The sequence below is a fragment of the Prinia subflava genome, chromosome 3 (assembly GCF_021018805.1).
Source record: "Prinia subflava isolate CZ2003 ecotype Zambia chromosome 3, Cam_Psub_1.2, whole genome shotgun sequence".
In the NCBI taxonomy this organism is placed as follows: domain Eukaryota; kingdom Metazoa; phylum Chordata; class Aves; order Passeriformes; family Cisticolidae; genus Prinia; species Prinia subflava.
In genome coordinates, this window is record NC_086249.1 from 90,657,323 (window position 1) to 90,684,857 (window position 27,535).

Sequence of the window (27,535 nt, forward strand, 5' to 3'; positions counted from 1 at the left end):
GTACAAAACTATTGGATACATTATCTGCTTAGATGTTCAATCTATGCCTATGAAAACAAAAAAGTGATGCATTCATTTCTAATGACAGCTTAAAAAAACATGCTGTATATATGCACATCAAAAGGAGTACACTGAAAAATGCACAGATTTATGAAAAACTATCAGGTTTCTGTAGCATTTGTAACTTAAAAAAAAACTTAAAATAATGTGAATGCAGTCCATTTCATGGTAAATTCATGTGCATTGCTTCAATAGCAAACACGTGAACTTTTTTCTACCTTTGGGGGAAACACTGAAGAACTTGGGAAGAGAGAAGAAAAGCCAAGCACTCTTTCCCTGCTGCCAGACGGCAAATGGAACTGAGTGTGACACACAGCATCACTGCTTCTCCCTGCTGTAAAGCACCACAAATCAGCTCTTCCCCACAGAATTGCACGGGGCCGGTGTCAAAGTACAGCGAAGGCACACGACACCCAGCAGGAACAAACTCAGAGGACATGACTGGATTCCCTGATCAGAGCTGCTGAATTCCGGCCAGGATGGCTGATTTTCCCCAATTTGTCTTGCTCGCAAGAAGCAAGACAAATGATTTTTTCCAGCAGAGAGGGGAGGAGGCCAGAAAAAGCAGCAGTGTGATAAACACCCCAGCTCAGAGCTCACAGGGAGAGCATCGTGCAGTTGATAAATATGTGCACAGCAACGTGGATGTGTGCCAAATGCATCCAGCTGAAGGCCCATGTGCGTACCCAGTTGTACATGCACAGAGTGCTGCACATAAGCAAGCAATTGCTACACATCAATAAATCTTTTCCCAAAGCCAGCATGTTTTTTAAATAAGCCAGGTGGATGTGCAAGACTATATCAGGTGTTAGTCAGAAGATAACTTTGCTTCAAATTAATGGGATTTTTAAATACTGCCTTAAAAAGCACTGCAACTTTTCAGTTTAAAAATGGAGTATATCTGTATAATCTAAAAAGACAGACAGACATTCTGCCACTTTGTGTCTTTGTAATAAATCTACATGCATAGATAACTTTCTGCCGACCCTCTCTGCTCCCATTTTGGCCAGATACACAGCACTGTTTAAGCATGTCTGCATTTGTTTGCCACTAATTAATCAGTCAGGCTGATTAATCATTTTGCTGGAATAAATTACAATCTTCATGCAAGGTATGTTTTTACCTGACTACTTTGCGAGGTGTTAGATTTCCAAATAGTTCCTCTTTTATAGTATCTTTGTTTTTCCAAACTACTGTGGAGCTACGGGTCACAGCCATAAAGAATTTCATGCACAATCTGCATTCCAGAAATATCACTGAACTAGTACAAAGAATTATTTCTCTTATTGTACCAAATGAATGTGTCTGCCTGGTTGAAAATAAGAGTATCTCTGTAATTTTTTTCAGTGCTTTTGATATACAAAAGTTCATGTATAATCTGCATGTATACATTTAAAACTATATCAAAATTTGGACTACCAAACAACTCAGGAGAGGACTGAAATTTCAAGAACGCATATGACTTGGTAAAACAAACAAACCCCCTCCATCCTCTCCATGTGATTAGTAATGTACTTTTTCTGCTGCTTTCAATGTCTTTGAAATGGAAAATCCCAGGCAAGTAAAATATTGATAGCTATTGTATAAGTTAATTAACAGCTATGGCTAAACTTAACCTCAGTTTTCAAATTTGACAAATTAACAGTTTTAAACTCTGAGGAAGTTAATCTTTAGTCTCAGATAGCTGTGTCCAACTCTTATGAGGAAAGAGTCAATGTATGACTGTCAGCATTAGCCACTCATGGAAATGTACCTGGCGAACAGCAGACCCGAAGTGCAGCTGTGCACAGTGCTGTGCAGTCTCCTGAGGGCAGTGGAAATGACAAACACCACATGTCTTTTGCAGGAGACGTGGGGGAACAGGGTGTTGAATGACGACTGCTACCAGAGTCATCACTGTAATAGTTCAAAAGTGATTTGGTAGTCACCAGGTTTTTATCAGTGCTCACAGAAACAACAGTGTGTGAGAAATCATTAAGCTCTTGAGACAGCCATGCAGGTGGGGGAAGGATGCACTTGTCAGCATTCCCATATACTGCCTTGGAAAGGGCACTCTGCAGTGGAAAGCACCAAGGACAGCCTCCAGCGGGCAAACAGAGACTTTCAGCATGCAGGGGGTTGGAGGACAGGTCTGCTGCTACCACTTCATTGTCATGTTTATTATACAAACCACACGCCTAGAAGGGTCAAAGAAAACTGACCATCCCAAACCCACGCTTCCTGGATGTCCCCTACTTAGTACATATTTTCTGGATTCAACAAATCCAAGCTAGTGATTTGACTGCTATTTTCCTCATGTTCTGTTATTTCCATTTGTGACATCCAGGAAAAAAAAAGGAAAAAAAAGAGATGTGCATTTCCATGAGGAAAGGCACCACTCTTCTCCTAGAGCATATGGGAAATATTATGGTGAGGACAACTTCTACATAACCTGTATGCTTATCAAATGTATCTTTCTGTTTTCCACAGAGGGCTTGGACATACAACAGAGTGACCCCCTCTTTTCTGCTTAGGTCAGTATGGAAAAAAAGACAAGAAATGGAAACCACAAGAACCACAGAGAAAAGAAGTTCAAATGTGTGCCAGAGTCACTGCACTTCAACACAGAGCTCTGTGTATGCTCTCACATGTATGCTCAGTTCTGTGCACACATCTTGAAAGACACACAGAGATTTACAGTGCAACGTGGTACATGCATGGTAGCTACTGCATGGTAGGTAACTACAAGCTGTAAGATAAAAGTTTCTCTATTCTGGGCTGTTTTGTACAGTACAATCTGTGCATCCAGTATTGATCTTCTCATGATGGGGTTCATGTGCTGCTGGACCATGAAGGAGTATTTTTCTTTGGGAAATATGGAAGAGTGAGTTCTACAGCCTGAAGGTTGCCACAAAAAATAAACCACGCTTGTGAAGGCCTGTGGTCTATAATTCCAGTGTAAGGAGTAACAGCTACTGACTGGAATGCAGTATTACATTGGATATGTGAATAGCTCTTGCCTGGAACTGCCATATCTTTTTCTTTCTAACACTGTATCAATTAAATTATATGTAAGTCTGCACCTGGACTTGAAGATGAAGCTGCCATATGTGTATAAATTAATAAAAATTAACAAAATGGAGAAAAATGCAACAATTGTGTTCTTGTTTTGAAGAGAACAAGAGCTTTTTTCAGAATCATTATGGCTGCCTGTAACAGATGTTATGTGTTTTCTTAAAACAAGATCCTACTGTTCATTACTAAAATATATAAGCTTAAGATGGTGACTTCCCCAAGAACATTGGAAAAATGCCATGATGAATTGTAGCATACTAAAGAAAGAAATGATAGAATTTCTCAATTTAGACTCAAAAATAGCTTAGAGGAAGGTTAATATTATGGCACTTCCTCTGTTGATAGGAGGATTAAAGTTGTAGTTACAATTTCCTAATGAAATAAGATTATGAAACATATTTTGTTGTTTTTTTCAAAAGTTTCATGGGTGTCAAGGGTTCATCAGTTGTTAAATGCACAATACTGCCATCTTCTGTATCCATGAAACAGCAAATTACGTGTTATTCTACATGTATGTTCTGCACAAGGAACAGTGGAAGTACTACTGATGACAACTTCATTTTAAGAGAGTCCAGGATCTGGTCCATGGTTAAGAAACAGCAGAGAGGTCATGGTCTGAATATTCATTGGTCAAATGGCAAATGTAACTGCTGACTACAGCAGTCACATGCTTGCTTTGAATAACTTGACTGAGCTTCAGAGTAAAAGAGAGGATACTCATTATGCTGTTAATGAACAGCACAGTCAATTAGTCAGATTTAGACAGAGCCTGCTGTGGTATGCTTCACCATCAGCAGCTCCGGCTGTTTCTGCAGTGCACTACCTCCAGGATACAGGAAATAAGCTCCTATGTTGTGGTTTAGGAGAATAATTTAGACCTTAATCAACAATGTACATTATTAATAGCTATGCAAAACATGCCCAAATGAAAGCTAGAAATACACTGCCTCTGAAGGTTGCAATCTATCACTCCTGTCACAGAGGAATTGATTACTGACAACTTGCATATTTCCATCCATCATACCCATGAGGGTCTGTGTGGAAGTTTCCTGCCATGCAATGCGTTTATAATCAGGTCAGGTACTATGCCTCAGAGACGATGATGGGAATACACCAGCAGTGTGAGCTAAATTGATCAATGTACCACTCTGGTGTGCTGCTGCTGCTGCTGGTGCTGTGAACTGTGACTTCCCTCAGCTCTGCGAGGCTGTGGGGCACAGCAGCCATGCTCACAGCAGCCAAGGGACACGCTGGAAGAACACCCCGCTCCCACACACAATTCCCAACACAACCAAGAACACAACCGAGGCAGCACACACAGAGCACGGGCTGTGGGCAGCCGGGCACTGCCCAGAGCGTCACTCGGGCACTGCCAGTGCAGCAACACCCCGGGCAAGGCCAGGGACCACTGCACAGGCACCCGGCAGGGCTGAGGACATTACACAGAGCCAGGGAAGGCTGAGGGAACTGGGACTGCTCAGCCTTGAGAGAACAACTGAGAGAAGAACTCATCAGCACGTTAGTATCGAAAGGGAGGTGTCAGAGGATGGGTCCAGCAGTGGACCAAATTCTCGGTGGTGCCAAGCAATAGGACAAGAGGCAATAGGACAAGAGGCAACAGGCTGAGACTAATGCACAGGAAATTCCACCAGAACATGAGCAAGAACTTCTTTACTGTGTGTGAGCAAGCACTGGAACAGATTGCCAGAGAGGGTGTAGAGTCTCCCTCACTGGAGGTATTCAGGAACCGCCTGGACACAGCCCTGCGCCCTGTGGTGGCTCTGTTTGAGCAGGGAGCTTGGAGGAGATGATCCACTGTGGTTCCCTCCAACCCGACCCCTTCTGTGATTCTGTGACACCGGCACGTTCTGTGCACTCCCTCGCTTGTGGCCTCTGGGGGAGTTTGGCCAGCGGGGCTCCCCGCTGCTGCCTCTCCGTGCCCCCTCAGCCGCCCCTCAGCCGCGGGAGCACGGCGCGAGCCCGGCCCGCGCGCGCCCGCCGGAACCGATTCCGCGCCCTTCCGCCGCGGGGTCACGTGACGTCCCGTCGGTACCGCAAGATGGCGGCGCCCATGTTGGTGCCCGAGCCCCCCCTGGGGAAGCCGAGGTGAGGCCGCGGCCGGGCCGGGGCCGGGACACCCCGGGGCAAGGGGAGGGGCCCGTGCTTCCCTGTGGAGAGTCGCGGCCCCGTCCTGGCCAGGACCGCCCGAGCGCACGGCGGCCGCGGCTGAGGCCGCCCCGTGGCCGGCCCCAGCAGTGGCGCAGCTCCGCGCGGCCGTGGCCCGGCGAGACGGGCGGATCTGGGCTCGGGGTTCGCGGGACGGGAGCGCGGCCGCGCTGGGGGTTGCCAGCGATCCCGGAGGCGGCGGAGCCGCGGGCGGGGGGAGCTGCCGGCCCCGACCCGGCCGGCACCGGGGGGAGCGGGGCTGCCGTGCCCGCCCGACCGAGATGCGGCGGGGCGGGACAGCGGCGGCCCCGGGCGGTGTGAGGAGCGGCGGAGGCCGCGGCGCGGGGAGGCAGCGGCGGGTGCGTGCCCGGGCTGAGCCCGTCCAGCCCCGCCGCGGAGGCTGTGGGCCGGGCCAGCCGTGCTCACAGTGGGATTCCCCAGTGGGGGTCTCCAGGTGGTTGCCAAGCCTTGCTCCGCTGTGGGCGGCTGCAGGGAGAGGCGAACCCAGCCCTGGAGCGGCTTGGGCGCCGCTGCTCCTTACGCGTCCGCTGTGTGCCCCCTCCTCGTGTGCTGGGAGTAAGGGGAGAGCCTCCGTCCCTGCCTCCCGTGGGTTTCGAGAAGGGGAAGTTCCCAGGGAACTGGGCACGAGTTTATCTCTTGTCAGCCCCGGGCACCTGCTGAGGGATGCGGTGCATTTCAGGCAGGGACACGCCGGGAAGCGGCCGGGCTGGCCGGTCAGGGCGGAGGGCCCGGGTGGGGACACCGGTGTGCGCGGGCAGGGGCTGCTGCCGGGACAACACAGCGGTGTCACCTGGACACGGACAGGTGCTGAGGATGTGGCAGCCCTGAACAGGATTGGAGATGTGGGTGAAGTTCTGGCTGGCTGAGTTACACCTGTGGAATTTTTTAAAATTACACACTCCAAAAGGGGAAAGTGTTGATCTCCCATCAGTATTTGGTGTGACACAGTGACAAAAGCTGAAGATCATCCTTCCTTCCTATTTCTCCATTATGGCCTGGCTAGGAAGAGGAAAAATAGAATGAAACTTGACAGAAAAGAGCTTGATGTGAAAAGGCTTTTGGACATTAGAGGCATTTTAACCATAGTGAAAACATGGTGCTGCTTGTAGGCAGCTGTTCAAAGCTGTCAGACAAGCAAGGAAGAGTCCAGCCAAGCTTCTGTAGCAGAAGAGTAGTGCTGAGCATTGTCTGTGGGGGCTGGGGAGTGTGTTTACTTAGCTGTGAATTGAGACTGCTGCCTGTGGAGAATATCAAAGGAGAAAGGAAAGGACTTGCCATTTCATGTCCTGTAAGAAAAACTAGAATGTGCTGAATGGTGTACCAAAAGTGTAAGGCAGGAGATCCCCAAGTTTTTCTCCCTTGTCTTATCTAGTGACCAAGTTTCAGGAGCTTTCATGGAGTTGGTGATGATGTCAAATACTGCAGAGCTCATAAAGATGGGACCCCATGTGTGGTGTCTTCTTGCTGCTGCTGCCCACATGCAAGAACAGCACTGCCACAGATTTACAGATTTCTTTGTCACATCAGATGCTGCAGTGGAGTTACTGTTTCATATAAATGCCTGTTAATTTTGCAGTTTGTGGGATTTTGTATTGCTGAAAGAAATTAGGTGCATGTATGACAGTAAAAATACTTGTTTGGCTGTTTTAACATAAGTAATGTTCTCTCATCTTCAGCCATCAAAAGTACAGAGCTATTCTGAAGAAGGAGAAGAGGAAAAAAAAGCGACAGGCACTTGCCAAACTAAGGGACTCAGGTAACTGAAGTATTTGGTACTGCCAGTGGAATTAGAAGTGACTGGGGTTTTTTGGTGATTTTTTTTGAAGATTCCATTTTGTGTATCTGTGTTGGCTGCAGCATGCAGATATGTAGATGCATTGAATTGTGTTTTTTCTCAGAAGCTGCAGAAAAAGATGAATCTGTGTCTGAGGAGGAAGAGGAGGAAGTGGAAGGAGAGGAGGAAGAAGAGGAGGAAAAAAAACTTGAGGCAGAAAGGTGAGGAATCTAGAAAATGTCATCTATGCAATAAACACTTGTGTAATAAATTCCATTGTAGTACTTCGAAAAGTTTGAATATAGTCTGTGAAACACAATCTTTATTTGATATATCAGGCTACACAGTCCTTTTCTCTAAAGCTTGAATGATTCCTATGGAATTTTCTCTTTTAAATAATATTAGAAAAGTTGCAGTTATTACTGTAGTAATAAATTTGAATTGTGTTTATGCCAGTTGCATCAGCCATGGGTAGTCCTTAAGCTGGTGGTCTGTCTGGTTTCTTTGGTAGACAAAAACTACATGAGCAGTGGTTGCTGAGAGAAGAAAAGGCCCAAGAAGAATTCAAGCTAAAGAAAGAAAAAGAAGAGGCTGCAAGAAAGCGTCAAGAAGAAGAGGAGGTATAAAGATGTGAAACCTTACAGTTGTGCTTGGCAACAAGGTAGACTTAGTGTAATAGCTTTGATTATTTTGTGATGGACCCATTTTTCTTGATGTTGGTGTGTTTGAAAGCATAGACTCTCCACTCTATTGTATAGAAAAGCAAAACTGAATGGAGAAGAAAACAACAACTCTTAAAAGGGTTTTTGTCAGAGATATAATTGCTTCTCACTGGATGAATACTTAATGATCAAGGAGTTATCATGCAACATGGTAGTTTTGACGTTGATTGATTGTAAAGCATTGTTCATTTATTTTTTTTATTTTATAAAGAGGAAGATCAAAGAAGAATGGGAAGAGCAGCAAAGAAAAGAGAGAGAAGTGGCAGAGCAGAAGCAACAGGAGAAGAGAGAGAGAGAGGTGATTCCTGGTGGTGGGAGGATATATCATGTGACATGATCAGATGCAACAGTTATGCACGTTGAAGAGGGATTTTGTTATAATTAGCAAATGCATTAGTTAACCCATTCTGTCTAAGTTACTAAGCCATTATTCAGCGTTAAAGAGCATCCAGGGGTCTAGATATTGAAGTGCAGCTCTTGTGCACAGTGTGTGACTGTTTACATCAGGTAAATATGAAGGTACTGTGCCAATGCAGATTCTGATAAGTGCACTTTCTGCATCATGTGTTAAAGATAATCCTTCCCTAATGTCCTGGTGAACACAGTCAGTGCTGAAGAAAATGCCCAGAGAGGATATGGAATATGGAAGTACATTGCTGCTGTTCCTAAACACAGTTCTTAATCAAAAGATGTGTTACAACTCTTCTTTACCTGACTCATCCAACAGGATGTATCTTTTTTCAGAGCTCCTTGGGTGGAATAAAAAATGGTATTGAAGATACAAGTCATTGATAGTGTTTCTGTTAATGATACATTCTTCTTAAGTTTTAGAAGTTCAGTGACCTGGATGTAAGATATCCTTTACAGTAATCCAGTGTGATTGGCCTCTAATTGCCACCGAAGCGTGGCTGCAGCTTTCTAGGATGTGGTCATTTTAGATTCTCCACAATCACAAAGTTTCCAGTCATTTCACTGGGAGGTGTCTCGCAGCTGGGTCTGATAGCCACAGCAGAAGAGCATGAGCAGACAGTTCTGGCTCTCTGCAGTTAATGGTTGTGCCACTGATTATGTAACACTTGAATGAGGGATGCCAGAGAACAGCAGTTATTGTATTTCCTGTCTTACTTCCCCTGGTGTTCAAGTGTCCATTTCTCTCTGCAGAGTAGGGAGAGAAAACAATGCTCGTGTCCTTTGTTTAGGGCTGAGATACAGCTTGGAGAGAGTTGAACCAGGACAACAGCAGGATTTTATTCACCCCTCTGTATTTGTGTCTGGGTTTGTCCAAGCCCTCAGTGGGATAACTGGTGTCCCTGAACTAGATGGAAGCTTTCTTTTTTGTTTGGTTGTTGGATTCTTGACTTTGTGTTTTTCTGAGTCATTATTTACAGTGATAGTGAGTTAAATTGGCTCATAGAGGGCAATGACAGGCACCCAGAGGGAAACTGATTACCCAGCTAGGAGCAGAGCCACCCATTTTAGCAGCAGAAAGTTGTTTAATTGGTTTTGCCTGTGTCTTTATTCAAATTCTAACAGTGATACAAAAACCCCCTGATTTCCCTCCCTAAAATGAAGAAATAGATTTTCTGGTTTGATGGGCAGTGGTGGTTTGAGACTTTTTTGGAGAGGGTGAAGGAGTAGTTTTGGCTTTGGGGTTTTGGGGGGTTTGTTTGTTTGTTTGGGGGGTTTTTGTTTGTTTTGTTTGTTTGTGTGGTTCAGGGAGTTTTAATTGTTCTGTTTTGTTTTTCTTTATTAAGGGGGGTACTATCTGACATCCTTGGTGATCAGTACCAGACACTGTCTGGGTCCTCATCTTTTGAATTGCATTTTTAAATTTTTATTTCCTCTTTTCAAATTTAATTAATTATCTTCCAAATTAAACCAGTCCTACCATATTTTCTTGTATTGATTATGTTTAAATGTCTTTTTTCTAGGAACTTCATAGAACAATTCATTAGAAGTAGTGTCCAGCCACTTTTGAAGAGTGGTATTGTTTGGCTCAGCCCACTTAGAAAAAGGAAGGGAAAGAATATCCTCATTGCTTTCCTGTATTTGGAAGGCTAGATATGGTTAACTTATGATGTTTAAGTTTTCTTGACAGTTACATCTCTTGCTTTAACAGAGGCTCACTAAGCATTGTGTTTTTATGTGTGTTCCATAAAATGTGTAAGTTAACACATTTCATGCAACTAAATGATATGGACTTACCTGTAACCAGGCTGTATACTAGAGCAGGAGACAGATTTAAGAATCAATAGTTCAATTATAGTTTTAAAAAAGAAAATTAAACTTTTACATTGTCTGTCCTTTAGTTTAGAAAATCATCTATGTGAGAGTCTTGTACGATGTATCCTTTAACAGCTTTGTAGTACATGAATTGCTACAGAGACAAAGTAAATCTCCTGTTTTAAAGCAAACCCCATCACATTTCCATTATGCATAATCACTGAGCATTGTAAATTAGGTTCTTAACTAAAGAAACCAGATGTTTTGCATATCCTCAGGGTTTTCACTAGTCCTGTGTTTGCACCATTTATAGGCAGCTGTGCAGAGGATGCTGGATCAAGCTGAAAGCCAGGTATGCTCAGAGACTTTCTGAAAAAAGAACTGAAAAGTAATTTAATTTCCATCCGGTGTTTGCCTTCTAGCATGCTGTCCATCTGCTCTCGAGAACCTAATGGCCTGAATAAATTTAATATATAGTGGCTTGCATGAGCTGTAAACAATTATTTACTGGGTGGAACATAATTAAGCATATTTCTGGCTGGTTGGTGGCAGTGCAGTTGTGCATGCTGATGACTGTTCAGGAGGTCTGAGTCAAAATGAACCTGGAAATACTGCTGTGTGTTGTTAAAAAACACTATGCATGGTGGTTTATTTGTGAATTGTAATTCTAAATAAATCTGTCAGTCCTGAGTGGCAAGATAAACTTGTCTTTTTAAGCAGATGTCAGGCTCTAAATAAGAGGATTCAGTGGTAGAGGAGGACATAGATCCCTAAGGAAAAGAAAAAACGGTGGGGGAGGGAGAAGCTTGACTGCTTGGATGCCTGGAAAAGCATGGATCTCAAGCTGATAGTGTATAGAAAAAGAAAACTGTAGTTTTCATTTGAATCTTAGAGATTGCCTGAAAGAATAATTTGACTTTTTATCCCTGTCGCATGGTTAAACTTGTGAAGATTCTTGCTATGTTTATTGCATGAATCTGAAAAATAAGTTTTAACTTGGTTAAATCATTGTTTATTGATTGCCATAGCTACAGTGGAGTTACATTTGGTTCCAAATCATGTTTAGACAGTTCTTTAGGTAGGGGATCTGTTTCATAAGATGGGTAGGAAACTGCTGTGTACTGCTGCCTGCCCAGAGCTCAAAGATGCATTAGCAGTCATGTCTGCAAAGGAATAGTCAGAAACGTGGTATGTTAGAGACTGCATTAGAGTATCAGTTCAGGGTTCAGTTACTGCTGACATAACAGGGCTGTTCTGGTGATAGAAAATTATGGCTGCAAGTCATGAACAGAATTGGTAGCTGGGTCAAGTGCTGCTTGTGAATAAAAAGAATTTTCAGTTGATTAAAAATGGGAACTTAGGCCAGTCATCTTTACAGATTGTTTTGTTATAACAAAAATTCCTTTTTAAATACATGCCTTGGTTGTAGTCATTCAAGGCTTGCAACTTGGTGAGGCTATGTTGAATTACAGAAATCTTAATGACCCATCAGTATGGGCACTTGTACTTCCAGTGCTAACTATGAATTTAATTTTTTGAAATTCTGGCCTTGGGCAGGTTACTTTTTTTTTAGCCTTTTCTAGATGCACATAACGGTGGTAACAATGAGCTTGCTGAGCTTTGGGCTGTTGCAGAGAAAAACAAGTAAATAGTCCTAGCTTTCTCTCTGCCAGGTTGTGGTGGTTTTGGCTGAGGTTTCATGGTGGCTAGTATGGGGCTTCATTTTGGATTTGTGCTTAAAATAGGGTTTGGAGATGTGGAGATGTTACCACAAGTGTTTTTGTTACTGCTGAGCAGGGCTTACACAGATCTAAGGCCTTTTCTGCTTCTCATACTGCCAATCAGGTGAAGAGGCAGAGGGTGCGTGGTTGGCTGGGAGGAGACAGCCAGGACAGGTCACCCAAACTGACCAAGGGAATGTTCCAGAGCATCTGACATCATGCTCAGTGTATGAAGTGAGAGGAAGAAGGAGGAAAGGGGAGACATTTGGAGAGATGGAGTTTGTCTTCCCAAGTCACTGTCATACGTGGTGGGGCCTTGCTTTCCTGGAGATGGCTGAACAGCTGCCTGCCCATGGGAAGCAATGAATGCATTCCTGGGTTTGCTTTGCTTGTGTGCCTGGCTTTTGCTTTCCTTCTTAAACCGTCTTTATTTCAATGTGGGAGTTTTATATCTTTTACCCTTCCATTCTCTCCCTGATCCTGCTTGGTGGGGCTGGGAGCAAGTGGCTCTGTGGGGCTTGGCTGCTGGCTGGGGTTAAACCATGACACAGGTGTAAAAAGTGAGACACAAGGCACAAGGCAGCTTTGAAAAACAATCCTTTAAATAGGTTCAACTTGCCTTGTAGAAACACAGTGCTCATAACTGCATGTGAATTCAGTTGCTAAGTTTTATTTTTGACACTCCATTTCTTTACTTTTTTCTCACTTTTGTCTATTTTAATGTTTCTTCCACAGCTGGAGAATGGTGTGAGTTGGCATAACCCGGAGCCGCCAGAGAATCTGGGAACAGAGAAGGATAGAGCAAATTGCCCATTTTATATTAAAACAGGTTCCTGCCGATTTGGAGACAGGTAAATCCATTGAATATTTACCAGTATGGAAGTGTGTTTGGGTAGGTCATAAGCAAACTGAGGAAAAATTGCTGCATAAAACACTTCTATGTTTTTGGATGTGGATTGAGAGCAGAGCATTGCCTGGCTGGAATTGAACTATTTATTGTTATGGTGTATTATTGATGGTGCATTCTGGTTACATTGGTCAGACTTGAGTTTTCCTCAGCTTAGACTCATGCACAGGTACATTCTGACAGAATGTATATGTTCTGTTATTAGTACAGGGCTGATATGTCAGATGATAGTTTTTTGTATTTTCTAATTTGCATGTGTTCAAATCCCAGATGGACTAAAGGAAATTAAGGTAAATCTGCACACTTGGGAAAGTTGTCAGGTAGCTTACAGAGTTCTCACTGTTTAAATGTGTGATGCATTCAGTTGTGGTTCTGGTACACTGACAGGGTGCCCCTGTCTCAGGAGGGAAGTGTAGTAAGGCAAGAACAGAGAAGCTCATCAGGAGGATGAGAGACGAGCAACACCTCTATAGAAATGGCTGGCAAGTCCAGATTCAGCTTTCAAAGAGAGGGATGGAAGAGGACTGTGATAGATGAACAGCAAACTCAGGAGTAGGGTGGGAATGATGATTTAGTCAGGTGTCTCAGAATGTTTACCAGCTTTGAAAAAGAAAAGACTTTTTCATATGAAACAAACTTGTTTGCAGAAGACGTAGAGGAAGCCAGAAATATAAATTAGTTTACGGAGAATGTGTTCATTGGCATCCAGGAACAGTGCTGACCCAAATGCAGCTTCTGGTTTGAAAATCCCTGATTTCTTTTTGTGCTAAGGAGAAACAACAGCTTCCCCTATCAGGGAAGGACTTTGATACCTATTACATGAATCTTCAGAAAAAACTTCTGAGGTTATTTTACTAACTTGTATCACTGAAACATGTGTGGTCTAGCTATTGTAGTTTTCTTTATCCTGGGAGTAATTTGTTCCAGTGTGAGGTATATTGTGGGTAATTATAAGATCATTCAACTATATGGAAGCTTCAAGTTCACATATTTTTTTTTCTATTCTGAAATGTGTTGAATTCCATAATAAAAATTTCACCAGCTATGTCACTGCAGACAGCATTTTTTTTTCAAATGCCTGGGTCTTTGTAATCTTTGCAGTATTTTTGTTTCAGTGGTCTCTAATGGAGATAACCTCCATGGATTATTTATGGATTGCATAAAATTCAGTTTTGCTTTGAACTTTGCATTTGAACTATGAATAACCCTTGGAAAGTAAATACTAAGAAACATATTCTGCCCTTCTTCTTTCACCCCTGTTGATCTCAGATAACTCTCTTGCATCCTCCTTTTTTTTCCTCATATACCTGCTTCTCTCCTAATCTGGTCACTTGAACATCTGGTGCTGTCTGTAAACTGAACAACTGCTACAGCTAGGGTAGGACTGGAAGGATGGGTTGGAAGGAGTTGTGAAAAACTAGGAGCCAGTGTTATCAACAAATAACTCTTGAATCTTGTCAAAGCTCACTATGTCCTGAAGAAGCTAAAACTGGCTGAGTTTGCTACTACCAATTTCCCCAGTAATTCAAGCCTTGACATTTTGCAGTAATATTGAGATTCTTGGGCCGTTCATTTTCCTTGGGGTACCCTTTTTTCTGTCATGTGAATATATCATTTTGTGTACAGACAATATCAGGTGGTTTTAATATTTTGTGTTCTGTTATTGATATTGAGCAGCAAAAGTAGGCAGCTTGTAAAATGTAAAAAATGAATAATCATCAAATTAATTGTCTCCTGGTTTAGTTTTAGGTTTGGAGTTTGGATTTTTATTTTGTTGTTTGCTTTTTGAAGTCCAAGGGGTCAACCAGAAGGTGAGGGTCCATTTCTGACTAGGTGCAGAAAAACTTCCTAGCTGGAGTGTGGGTTGTCATTGTCCATTTTGAGCCCTGACCTCCCTGCAGTTCATCTGTGCTGTCCAGTGACGTAAAGAAGCCAGACTAGTCTGGATGTTTTTCTTATCATGTCATGAAAAGGAGAAATGTTTTGGAGAGTGCATGACCCAGTTGCTTGGGGACATATTAAATGGGAATCATAAAGCACAGTGAAATAAACACAGAGAACATCTGTGTTCTTATTGAATCTAAAAGTGTCTAGAGAAGTGTATTTCAGTTAGTGAGGTAGCCTGAATATCATGGATGGTGAGGGAGACCTAATACTTTTATGGCTGCCAAGAAGATGCAAATTAACATTGAACTGATTTAGAAGAATTCCCTTTTTTTGGTTGTTTTTTGGGGGGGAGGGGTGGTTAGGCATTTTGGGGTTGGTTGGTTTTTTTGTTTTGGGGGGTTTTTGTTAGAAATGGAAAAATACCAGTTTTGTACTCATCCAGGTGCAGGTCTAAATGTGCTGTTCTTCCCTCATCCCTACTTTCCACCCTTATATGGTAAGAACAGCTTCAGTAAAAGTTGTTCAGTTTGCAGAAAGAAGAGCAGGGACTTGCTTTAAAAATCTCTTTATAGAAAGACTCCTGACAATCTTGTAAGTCCTTCAGAAAATGGGAACACATTAACCCTAGTAGCCTAAAAGAAATTACTTCAGCTCGCATTGTGACACTGGTATCTATAGCTTGTGTAGTTCTGCTTGCTTAAGCAAGAATGTGTTTGCTAATTTCATTAAGGAAGACTTAGGGTTATGTACAAATTCACTCCGAAAGATTCGGTTTAGTAATTGAAATATCTTGATTTTCCACTAATGGATTTCTTTCAAAATAACTGTAACTGAAAATGGCAAATGTTAGAATCTTCAACAAGTGTATCTTCTGCTGAAAGTGCCAATCTTTCCACTTTTCTTTCTTCACTACACGTGTGCAGGTGTTCTCGCAAGCATAACTACCCCACATCTAGCAAGACACTGCTGGTGCGAGGGATGTTCATCACCTTTGGCATGGAGCAGTGCCGCAGAGACGACTACGACACAGACGCCAGTCTGGAGTACAGTGACGAGGAGACCTACCAGCAGTTCCTGGAGTTCTATGAGGATGTGCTCCCCGAATTTCAGAATGTGGGCAAGGTGGTTCAGTTCAAGGTATGCATCTGTGTGAGCCTGAAGAGAAATTCAGCATGCCCCAGCTAAGTCCTGTGTGCACTAGGGAACTGTGCAGTGACTCACAGCAAACTGTGCGTCTCTCATGTCACCTGTAAATTTGTCACTGCTCTTACAGAGCACCATCTTACTCCAGGTGAATCTTCTCTCCCGTTCCCCTGAAGCGTTACAAAAGCTTGTGCTTCTATATTGCAAGTTATTCACACTGCTCAACAGTCCTCTTATCTCATAGTCCTTTCTTTTCTTATCTTGTGCTAAGCCCTGGAGGGTCAATTAAGACTGTTAGACAATATAAATACATCTGAGCTACTGTATTTGAGCCTAAGGAATGAAATAGTGGGGGTATGAAATGTATTTGGAGTGTACACCCAAACAGTGTTATTTTAGGACTGGCTGAAAAAATTAAAATCAGATTACAATGAACTGAAAAGATAGCAGATATTTTAGTAGGAAGGATTATAGAAAGGTAAGTTACATAAATGGTCTTGAGATTTGTCATCCATCCTTGGTTTGTGCATTTGGTTTGCTCAGTGTTTTGTACTGATTTTTTTTCCCATCGTTAATTCTTACAAGGATAAAGAGGGATCTGTTAATGGAGATCTCAGATGAATGATGTGTGTTAACAGTCCCATGTTGTCCCAAAATATTCAGCTTGGATGGTGCAGTCTCTTTGTATTAGAATATATTGCAGCATCCCTTTCTGCTTGCCATCCCTGAGTGTTTTCCTGCAGTCACCAGGAGGCACATAGTGCCTTTTGCTCTTTTGTGTTCATCTACTGACAGCTGCCTCAGGACTGAGATGGCATTAGCATTTCAAGCAAGAGGAAAGTAGAAAGAGTGAGTTTTCAGTAGTTGTATAATGAGCTTTATAGGTAAGAAACCTTCACTTGTTTGGAGGAGTGGAGCATTCCCTCCATATTTTGAGTCATGGAATAATAGCCAGTTACTAGAAGACATAATAACTAATAAATAACTTTCTCTACTAGAAGACAGGATGCAGATTCCCTGTGGAGCACAGCTTGAAAAGCCTTATCAGCAAAGTCAGGTCCTTGGCTTTGTACCCGCGTTGTGTGCAGCTGTGCTAAGCTGCATCTGCTTGGTCGCTGTGACTGCTGGTGTGGGATTCTTGGGCTTCTGAGGCAGTTGTGCAACAGCAAGATGATTCTCATGCAGGTTTTCACTGCATTAGAGATGCTTCGGAGTGACATGTTGGCTGCAGGGGTCTTAACTGTGAGCGAGCTGAGACTGTAACCGTTTGGAATCAGATTATACACGTGCCTCTTCCAGCTGACTTCCTTTCCCAGTGTAGCCCAAGGTTTTATTCTGGCTGTTTTTTTCTGGGAAGCTGCTCACTAATCTGGGAGATCCTGATAGAACACTAACCTAGAACACTAGGGTTCTTTTCCTACCCCCCAAAATTATGGCAAAATCATTGTCAGTTGTTCTTCTATGGACACTGTTTATCTCAAATAGTTTGACTCCTTATCCTGTAGTACTTAATTATACAAATTGTTATTGTGGCTGAAGCCCTTTGCTGATCCAGCATACAAAGAGGAATTCCCTGAGGGTCAGTCAGGGTTCAGGGATAAAAGGAGCCACTAACCTCATTTGCTGCAGGCAACAGAGGCGGGAATCACAGTTTGCCCTGGAGAACTGGGTTCCACCTGCTTAGCCTGCCTGTCTCGGAATCTTTTTTAATTAGCAGCAAGCTTTTTCAAAGGTGATTTGTGTACTTTTGAGAGCTTTAGATACACTTTGAATGCTGAGTCATTACAAAAAAAGGTTTTTTTCAGAACTTTACGGTAAAAGATGGTGTCTTTAGCTTTTCAAACCCATTTCACAGGGATTCTGTGAAGATACATTGCTATAGAGTCTCTTACTGTAATGAATCCCTCATTTCCACTTGAGGGTACTACTGATTGTTGTCAGAGGAGGATTTGGCTGTTCCACAGTAGGGCTGGCCCAGACAAGTGCAAGACAATGGAATACAAGCTTTCTTGTGGACTAAGTGAAGCCAAGGTCCCAGAGTTAATCAAAGCATAATGCTGGAAACAGTTAAACATAAGCCAGAAAGGCTTTTTTTTTCTTCTCTTTTTACTTTTTTTTTTAACACTAAGTATTCAGAAAAACATCATGTCTAAGTTGATATGGGCAAACTGTCGTAAATGAGAATTGCCCATCTCAGAATGTGTGAGGTGCTGTACAACATAACCCTTCCACTGCCCTAACTTCGTGTTTCCATCCCCTCAGGTCAGCTGTAACTACGAGCCTCACCTGCGAGGAAATGTGTACGTCCAGTACCAGTCGTAAGTACTCACAGTCTTACCAAGCATCAGAACTAAACTCCAGAGTTGAGTAACGAATAAGAAGTGTTTGTGTCATCCATGCAGTTCGTTCTCATGCTGTATTGGGATCCAGAATTGGTAAGGGGTGTCTGAAATGATTGTGTGATGGTAATGCCATGTGTTTTTACTTTTTAAAGGGAGAAGGACTGCCAGACAGCTCTGGCTCTGTTCAGTGGACGATGGTATGCAGGCAGACAGCTTCACTGTGAATTCTGTCCTGTGACAAGGTGGAAAACTGCCATATGTGGTGAGTCTTGGAAAGGAGAATATGTTACTGGAAGAGTATTCATTCATGGAAGTGAAAAAGAGGAATTAGGCTGTAGCTTTCAGATCTGTCTAATGTGGTATGCATTTCTGTTTGGAAGACAAATGTGCTAACTTGCTTGTGTAGATCCGGGAAAGAAAGGGAGTATTACACCATTGTTCTAGTGGATTTACCATGGTCTAGGAAAAAAGTTTGGATTCTAGCTTTGGAAATAATAATCTTAACGTGAAACTCCAGGAATTGATTTATCTCTTGAGAAGCAACAACAGTTTCTGGACTATCAAGAGTTCTGAGCAGTAAATATAACATGTGACTTATCTATATTTACCTTCTTACATTAAGGTAATAAAATTTAATGAAATTAAATTAAAAGTTGAGTTGGTTCTAAGCTAAAACCAAATTTTCATAGCTATTAAAAAGCTAATTCTTAGAAAAGTACACAGTGAAATTAATCTTGTTTGAGTTAAATTGATAGGTGGTCAGATGCATGTTCTTCTGTTTGAAGAAGCAAAATTCAGTTTATTACATTTCTTCCAGTTGGTACATAATGAAGAAAGAGATTTGACAGGTCTTGTTCATTAAAAAGTAAACCCTAATCTGTTGCAGGCTTATTTGAAAGGCAGAAGTGTCCAAGAGGCAAACACTGCAACTTTCTTCACGTATTCAAAAATCCAAACAACGAGTTTTGGGAGGCCAACAGAGACATACGTATTTCTCCTGAACGGACTCATCAGTTGTCTAAAAACTCTGAGAGGAGAAACAGGTCGAGCCACCGTGACGACTACTACAGCCGGTCCAGGAGAAGGGGCAGCCCGAGCCCAGACCACTCCTACCGCAGGAACGGAGAGTCCGAGAGGAAAAAGAGTCGCCGCAAAAGCAAGAGGCGGCGCCGGTCGGGGAGGTCGAGGAGCCGGGAGAGGAGGAGGTCTCACAGCAGGGGCAGGAAGAGGAGAGGCCGCAGCCGCAGCAGGAGTCACAGTCGGACACGCAGCAGGAGCAGGAGCAGGAGCAGAAGCAGGAGTTCCTCTCGATCCAGGAGCAGGGGTAAAAAGAGATCAAGCAGCAGAGGAAAAAATAGTGAAACTCCCAAAACAAAGTGAGAATTACTTTCAGAAATCACTAATTGATAAAAATAGAGCTGACAAAAGAAATCTTCCCAATAGGGTACCAGATATATTTGAATTTCAAATAAAGTGTTCTTGCACATTAAAATGTTTCTTCCTAATAAAGGAACGTAGTTTACTGTGTGCGAAGCTTGAGAAAATTAAAAGTTTTAAGTCCTATAGAAGGTGTGAATGTCAAGTACTCTAGCTACTCTGTCCCTCTGAACTGCTGCAACACCTGGATGCACACTGAATATTAATAGAGAAGTGAAGCCTCTTTGGTATATGCTTATTTCTGTTGTGTGTATGTTAAGTGTTTGCTGTTCCTGTAAGGAGTTAGTACAGAACAGCCCATGTGCAGTAAATGCACACCCCTGCACACTGCAGATCCAGGTCTGTGTAGATGACTGCCATTTGTATTTTCCTCTGTTTACTGGAAATCGCTTTCTAGACAAAAAAAATATCATCGTTTTCTGAGTTGGAGCAAAGGGATCTCAAAGACATCACTGTTTGATTGTACTATTCTTGCCCAGTAGGAGCTTTTTGGTCATGAGTGTTGGATTTTGCTCTGCCCTGACTGAGCTGCTGAGCTGATTGCTTCTAGGGATTGCAGTAGACTAAAACCAAGTAGCAAGTACACAAAGAAACAATTGGTTTATTCAGTACCTTAATCCCCAAGTAAGAGTGGAGACCAGGCAACTGTAATCCTCAAGTGAGATTAGAAATACTTTGCATACCTCTTGGTTGCACACCATTTGTAGGTGAAAACAACCTGCCTAACTTGTGCTGGAGGGGTGGAAAGTGTCCATCTGGGAACCAAAAACAGGATTGTGAAGGCTCAATCAAGATGGCTGCAGAGTGGCTGAAGAAACTGAAGGGTTTATACATGGAAGAATACTTTATGGCTTTGGGAGAGGAGGACTTGACTTACAGCCTTTCTGGGTTTATTTTACAAATATTTTAAGGCACCCTACTGCCTTACGGCCAAGGTGAAGAGTAGGGTACACAAAATTGAAATTACTGGGACAAAACCTTGAAATGACAGCTACATTAGCAAAGTACCTGCAGTTCGATAAATGCTTACCAGTATTTTTTCACTTTTATTTGAAAGATTTGTGCTGTTAGATGTACTGTATTTCACATGGCTTATCTTCAGGTTTTAACTTGGGCTTCAGGTGTCCTCAGGAGCTTGTGGCATTGAAGTTGCAGGTGCCCTAACAGTGTGTAGAGATACCTCCCTGTCTTTAGCCTCTCCAACGAACTGGGCTCCTGCCTTTAGAGAACCCATCAGACCCCATGAGTAAGAAGCCTAAAGCAGGCATGAAGTGCTCCCAGATAGGAATCAATTACAATTCCCAGCAATGTAACATAAACTCCTTTAGAATATTTGGGTATCTGAACTTTACCAACAGAATTCCTCACAGTAAGAACGTTTTTCCTCAGAATAGTTAAGATTGCTTCTGGACATGATATATATATATTTTTGCTTTTCTAAATGCATAGTGCACCTAGCATGCTGAGTATACATTTTTCCTTTTCTTCATGTGTAACTTGTCCAATATGGAGTAATACAACAAAAGTGATGTTCAGTTCAAACCCGACTTTCACTATATATTGTCATAACTGTAGGCAGAGCTGTAGCTTTGTTAATTTGATTAAATGTTTTCGTTATTAACAGATGTAGGAATTGTAATTAATTAACATAACTTTTGAAATAATAACTTTTTTAAAAGGCATATTTCAAAGGATAGCACTAAGTTTTTAATTCCCTTTGAGGAATTTGTTACTGCCAGTTTCTTATAATGTACTTTTTTCTCACCACACCTTAGAGACCAATTTTCCCTGAGGTTTCTATTTTTTTTATAGACGCTCAGTTGTCTCGCTGGGTCACTTGCACCTCACGTGGCAGACTCTGGTTCAGTTTGCCACCGGCAGGTGGGTTTTATCCTGCATTCCCTGGGCTGCCCTGCTTCCCACAGCCCTGTGGTGGGAGAGCTGGCTGTGCACCCCGCGTCACGCAGCCGCCTGTCACGGGGCATTATCCCAGCAAACTCTGTTGCCCAGCTCAGTAGAGGTGGCCGAGTGGGTGATGGGGACCTGTGACCAGTCAGGTGAAATAAGCAAACCAGGCCTCCGTGGGATTAGAAACTAAGGGCCCACTAGCAACCATGTGAGAATTCCATGGGTAATTAGGCTCCTTGTCCTCATAGTTTTGCAACAGGATTTGGGAAGCTTAGTGGCTGTATTTAAAATACCAAACCAAAAAACCAAACTTGCTCAGAAATGCATGTAAAAATTTAAATATACTTTATTTCTGCTACTACAATGGCTGAAGCTTCAGCTTGCTTGAGGTCTGGACCCAAATGTTCTGTCTGTACCTGTGCAGTGTAGGACTGGTAGCTGTGATTGCCCTTCACTTTCACACACTGTCTTGTTTATTACACAGAATTAGAGTGCTGTAGATCTGACATTTAGCTTGCATTTGTTAGCATGAAACCTGGGATTCCACCAGTTTTCCAACTTCAGAGTTTGTGTTTTTCAGTATTGTTTCTCTGCTTCATAACCTTAAGTAGTGTTATATGCATGGTTTTGTGTTTCCTTATTATTATCTGAGTGAGCTATTTTATTCTGGAGAGACAAACAGACTAGAAGTTTTTTAATGTTAAGCTTAATTATTTTCTTTCCCAAGCGGAAAAAGCCTGAGATGAAGACAGAAAGGATTTAAATTTCTAAGGAACATCCTATTCCCATTGCATGTTATCCCACATATTCCACAGAAAAGGACCTTATAAAGTGAATTAATATGGGCCAAGTTTTGTTTTGTCTTTATCGAGTACTTAAAAGCAGCAGCTTTCAAAATAGTTTTTTTTCAGTTGTGAATTCTGCAGGGATCACGGAGGTGTTTTGGAGTAGTTCTGGCATTTACGCAGAGGTTCAGGGTGGCAGTGCCAGGGCCTGCCACTGCCCAACTTCAGTCAGGACGGGGAGCAGGTGCTGCTCCTGCCCCTCAGTGGAGGGGGAGCAGCCCAGGCAGGCAGCAGCACAGGGGGAACCCCTGTAGGCATGGGCACTGCTGCTGCCCAGCAGAACTAAGGCATCAGGGAACTGCGCTTAACCCCTTGCAGCAGAGGGCCTTCCCTCCAACTGCAGCTGGTGGCCACTTCTGGGGGATTCATTCCCTGTCTGCCCGCCCGGAGTAGCAAACCCCCATCAGGGTTGAGGAGGGGTGCTACATGTCTGTGTGTTGGATGCAAGGCATTTCCTTTGCACACCCAACAAGGCCTTCCCTTCCCTCTCTGGCCCCAGCCCTTGCGTACAGGGCATGTTGTCCAAAATGCAGCCCAAGTGATCCCTCCCCCCCTTCTCTGCCCTGTGGTGGCAGCGTGGCCGTTTTGCATCCTGTCTGGCATGAGCACATTCCGTGTATTGGAAACTGCCCTCTGGTTTACTGTCACATTCCTGTGCACTAAATGACCTGGGTTTTTTCTAAAGACATGAAGAGTTTGCTAAAAGATGCTACTGCTTCCTGTCCTGGATCAGCACTTCTTACAAAACATGAAAGATGGACGTTTACAATTAGTTAACCTAAGAGCTTAATTTACTTTCTTACATCATCCAAAGAGTGCAGCTCATTTTGTTTTCTGTAAGGCTGTAATTAAAATAAACCCCAATTATTCCACATATAATCCTGCTCAGCACTGATGAATGAGGTGAATTCAGTATCTATGGCTGAAACTCAGAACTGATGTGACATGGACAGGCAACACCGTGTTGAGCCATGGGACAGGCGGCAAAGCAAGCTGGACAAGCGTAACCTCCAGAAGCAGCCACAGGGTGACAATCATTGTGGCCTTACCCCGACGTTTACAAAGGCCTCTTCGAGTTGAAGACTTACGTCAGTGAAGCTGAAGACACTCAAGACAACAATCAACTTGCCTGAACAATCCAGAAATTCCTACTTGTTCTTTAGCTCCCCTTCCCCACAAGACAGGAAATTCAAAAACCGAGATTTTATTATAAATTAATTTCAGAAATACCTGAAGATGTTAATTTTCCCCATGCTTTTGCTGATAACATCCAGCAGTTCAGTTCTTTTAGAAAGGTTGAGAACAGATTCATCTGATATATTCTTGACTGAGACCAGGATTGTAAACATTGCACTGACTTGCTCAGAATTCTGTGAACAGAATATTGTCTGTATTATCCAGAAATCTCTCTCAACATATGGTTTAATTTTCAAATGAAATGGTACTACCCCATCAATTTAACATCCACTTAAATAAATTTCATGTTTAATGTGGCAAGCTTTCCAAAAACTTGCTAATTTATTGCTTTCTCTACAATTTAAATGGATGTAAATAACTAAACTTGGACACAGTATCCTCAACATTTTTTAATGAAGTGCTCAAGAACAGGTTAAGCACTGTAATAAAATTTCCCTTTTTTTAAGACAGCAGTGAGTGGCCTCTTCTTTTCTCTGTGAATATAGGTACTAATTACATGTAAACACAGCAGTGGTGTAAAAATGGACATTTATTACAACTCAACCAATGTGACAGACAAAGGTCAAACAGTTTGTCACAATCACAACAAAGCTTAATCCAGCCAAGCACATACAAGTGACAGTGTAAACTTTAAAAACATGTTTAATACATAGAAAATTGCTTCTGGTTTGACTTAAATGCATTTTACCACTTCAATCTCACACACAGGGTCCTTTCGTGACCCCTCTACGCTCCTCTATCCCTGCCCGCTGTGCACTGGGCAATTGCCCTGGGAAAAAAAAACAGCCTCTGGTCATCTGGAATCTGTGTGTGAATCACAGAATGGGAATCCGTGGACAAGTTCTAATGGCCCGAGTTCCCAGGCACCACCCTGGTCCTGCCACAGGAGAGGCACACACAGCCCGGGCCTGGCTGGCTGCTCTGCTGCCTCGAGGACTGGGGCCTTGGAAGAGGCAGCGCTGCACCTTTCCTTTGGCTGGGTACTCCTGAACCCACTCTACAGCTGGCCACAAAAGGGATGCCTCCAGCAGCATTGCCAAAGCTAAGCTTTGTGAAAACGTGGCACTACTCAGGTGAACAAGACAAAACTCCTAGGTGAAGGTGTCTGGGTGGAGAGGGAGGAGACAACTCCTCTCATGGGGACAGGCAACAGGACTTGGCTACTCCCAGGTGTAGACTCCCACTGTCTCCTCAAAACCACACATGGATCACATTTCTGCAAGTGAAACAGGCTCGGTAATTACTGACAGTCTGCTCCAAGTGTCAAAATACTACTGGATATCAGCTTACATGATTTGTAGTGAATATACTGTACAAATCTAATGTTTTAGAGCTCTCACTGCAACTTAGTTGGTTCAACTGTACATCACACAGGAATATTAAGGGATGTGTCACGTGGTTAACGTGTTGATCAAGAAAAGCAGTTAAATGACTTTTGACGCTCAGTGAGTCCTAAAGATACTATACACCCAATAAAGCATAACTATAAAACACCAATAAATACAAATAAATTGGTAGACTTTGAAAGAAAATAGTAAAAGGTCCCTTCTGTAAAGCTTCTTCTTTCCCATCTTTGAAAGTATTCAGTTTTCATTATGCATCTCTCTCTATTCAGTTAGAAAGCTGACCTCCTTTCTTGTGTTCTTGTGTTCAAAAGCAAGCTAATATCAGACCTAAAAACGGTTTCCTTATTCAGACTGGTTTTCCTTTTGTCCTACATGCATTCCCTTTGTAGTATAGTAACTTGCAGTTTTCCTCAAGGTAGCTACACTAAAGTACACCTTCATGTCTAGTGAGTTGATCAGTTTTCTTAAAAAAGCAGTTATGACCTTAACAGTTTTTTACCAGTTTGATATGCAGATCTTGGCAGGATTCTTTGGTATAATGACAAATTCAGTAGTAAACAGATGTTTCCAATCTTTATGCAACAACTGAAATAAGCAGAATAATCACAAGTGATGACTAAAATGTAGATGAACAAGTTCTTTGGTTGCATAAACACAATTTCTACAGCGTAACATTTCATATTTGGAGTTGTCCATGTAGTTTCTTTTCATTTATGCTTATGTCATAATGATACATTTATTTCCTGAAGTCAAGTTCGCTTATAAAAAAAGTAGACTTATCCAAGTCAAATGCAATTTTCCTATAAATGCAGTGAAGGGAAACACAGGGTCAATTTAAATCTAATTCCCTTTCATTTATAAATTTTGAACTTAGGTTTCTTGTTCCCTTTTAAAAAAAAAGTATTTTTCTTGTAGGCCTGAATGAAGCAGCTTAGCAAAACAGTAATACTGACAAACAGCATCTTACACCATTAGCTAAACATTACAATGAAGGCAGTGAACATTTACAGTATGAAACACTGAGATGGCATCAGCTGAAGAGGAGATTTATGTCAATCCAATTTCTTCAAGTACACTACGTGGGGTCTCTGCTTCCTAGGGAGGGAAAATTTGAGACAGTAGTAAATGAACACTGTTTCTACTGAGCGGTGCTGTACATGAGTTAGTATGGAAGATGCTGAATTGAAAAAGAAAGCTGAAAAGACATGAAAACATGGAAGCACTGCAGTTTGCAAACATGACATTAGTTGCACTTTTCACAGAGCTGTTAATTAGATTGCCATGGTTCACAGGAATAGCTGGTACATTTTATTGCCCTTAAGCATAATAAAATAAAACAATTAAGATGTACCAGCAGGGAACAAAGCACAGCCGAGTAACAGAGACAGCAACCGGGGAGGGAGGGGAAGGACCTTGCAATGGAGTCAGTGAATTTTGTGGTAAATTGTTTCAAGGCTCTCAAAAATCTGTTCGGGAATAACAAATAAATGGGTGAATGAAACTACTGAAGCAACTAAGACACAGTATCCCTTAAGATCTTTATAAAAGAGTTTCATTTGTTTGGATTTTTTAATACAGTGATCCCATGCTTAATTCATAAAGCCAGGTCAAGGTACCTTGGTATGCCTGGTGTTAAATTGATCCCTTTCAAAGAGGAAGAGTTTTCAGGACAGGAGTTTTATTATTCCACACCAGGCATAAAGTTTTAGGCTAATTCTCATCTTGGAAAGATTTCCTTAGATTCAGAGAAAGTTGATTAATACCAAATTCCAAAGAATTATCATCTGTTTTGTATTCATTACTTCCATAACATCTGAAAAGAAATGGTTTAAACTAGAAACATCAGGCTGAGCTTTTCCATGACTATTAACAATTCCATCATAAATAAAAAGGGATACTGTGTCTGTATTGAAACAAAAGCTTTAATATCAAGACTATGAATAAACTTACTTTAGCATCCTAAAACAAGACATGTCATGCAGAAAAAAAAAGGCAGATAACAGTTAAGGCAGCCAACCAATTATTTTTCAACTGCTTTGCAAATATTTATTAGAAAAATAATGTCAGTAAAATACAAATTAAAGCACTTCAAACCTTGCAAATAACATCAGAACATTCTATCAACCTTGACTATATGGCATAAAATGATCAAGTTTACTATCATCATTCATGTAGAAGGTGATTCTGCAGTGAAGGAACAAGCTATAATACTTTAAGGCAACTTCATTCTAAAGTCAGAGCTTGGAACAGGCCATCAGCATTTTGAGATGGCTTCTAAAATCCAAAAAGCAGCAACTAAAAAATTGCAATAAAAAGGCAAGTTAAATCTGAAAACAAGATACTTGGTGTATTAAAGATGTAGTGTTGTCTTGGTTTTCTTCCCTCACTGATGTAATATTTAAATATTCTTAGAACTGTAGTGACCTTGACAAAGCCAGACAGGATGGCAGGATTAAAGATTTACATGTGTATTTTAACAAATCCCCAAAAGGAGGCACTGACTGAAGAAATGCCTATGTAGCATTTTTAATGTAACTTTTTGTATTATATTCCCAGATTACTTTGCTGTATTCATTTTAGAAGACACACTCCTCTCCTATCCACCAACATGAGGCATTTTACTCAAAAAATCCTGTACTGTTAACTAACTATGGCACCAGAACTCAAGAGCATTCTACAAGAATACAACTTCTCAAGCATTTCAGGGTCTTCAAAATATTTGAAATAAATTCACTTTTCAATTTTAAATTGATTAGACAGCAGTGGGCACTTAAGAGTTACT

General features: G+C 42.1%; 2 protein-coding genes across 4 annotated transcripts in view; one reads left to right on the plus strand and one right to left on the minus strand.

Moving 5' to 3' along the window:
* Positions 1-4,913: 4,913 nt before the first annotated feature.
* ZRSR2 (zinc finger CCCH-type, RNA binding motif and serine/arginine rich 2) lies at positions 4,914-23,856 on the plus strand. Of its 2 annotated transcripts, none has more exons than XM_063392886.1 (11): positions 4,914-5,220; positions 6,978-7,057; positions 7,200-7,296; positions 7,587-7,695; positions 8,009-8,095; positions 10,334-10,372; positions 12,477-12,592; positions 15,459-15,672; positions 17,941-17,996; positions 18,173-18,282; positions 18,907-23,856. In XM_063392886.1, exons 1-11 carry the CDS (start codon positions 4,922-4,924, stop codon positions 19,398-19,400), a joined length of 1,701 nt encoding a protein of 566 aa, XP_063248956.1. In that variant the 5' UTR covers positions 4,914-4,921; the 3' UTR covers positions 19,401-23,856. The 2 variants fall into 2 exon arrangements, with proteins under 2 accessions (XP_063248956.1, XP_063248957.1); XM_063392887.1 differs by having other exon boundaries at positions 7,203-7,296.
* A 62-nt stretch (positions 23,857-23,918) lies between these two features.
* The window catches only part of AP1S2 (adaptor related protein complex 1 subunit sigma 2), a 30,643-nt gene continuing 27,026 nt past the window's right edge, over positions 23,919-27,535 (minus strand). For both annotated transcript variants that reach the window (XM_063392889.1, XM_063392890.1), the window contains one exon: positions 23,919-25,848. In XM_063392889.1, the coding sequence (XP_063248959.1) occupies positions 25,801-25,848 (48 nt within the window). In that variant the 3' untranslated portion in view covers positions 23,919-25,800. The remainder of the gene's footprint in view (positions 25,849-27,535) is intronic.

What these genes read in the sequence shown, in the direction of transcription:
- ZRSR2 (XM_063392886.1), top strand. Translation starts at nt 4,922, where the DNA reads ATGATCCACTGTGGTTCCCTCCAACCCGACCCCTTCTGTGATTCTGTG. An exon ending in AAAAAACTTGAGGCAGAAAG is followed by an intron (nt 7,297 to 7,586) that starts GTGAGGAATCTA and finishes TTTCTTTGGTAG; the next exon opens with ACAAAAACTACATGAGCAGT. An exon ending in TCCTGCCGATTTGGAGACAG is followed by an intron (nt 12,593 to 15,458) that starts GTAAATCCATTG and finishes ACACGTGTGCAG; the next exon opens with GTGTTCTCGCAAGCATAACT.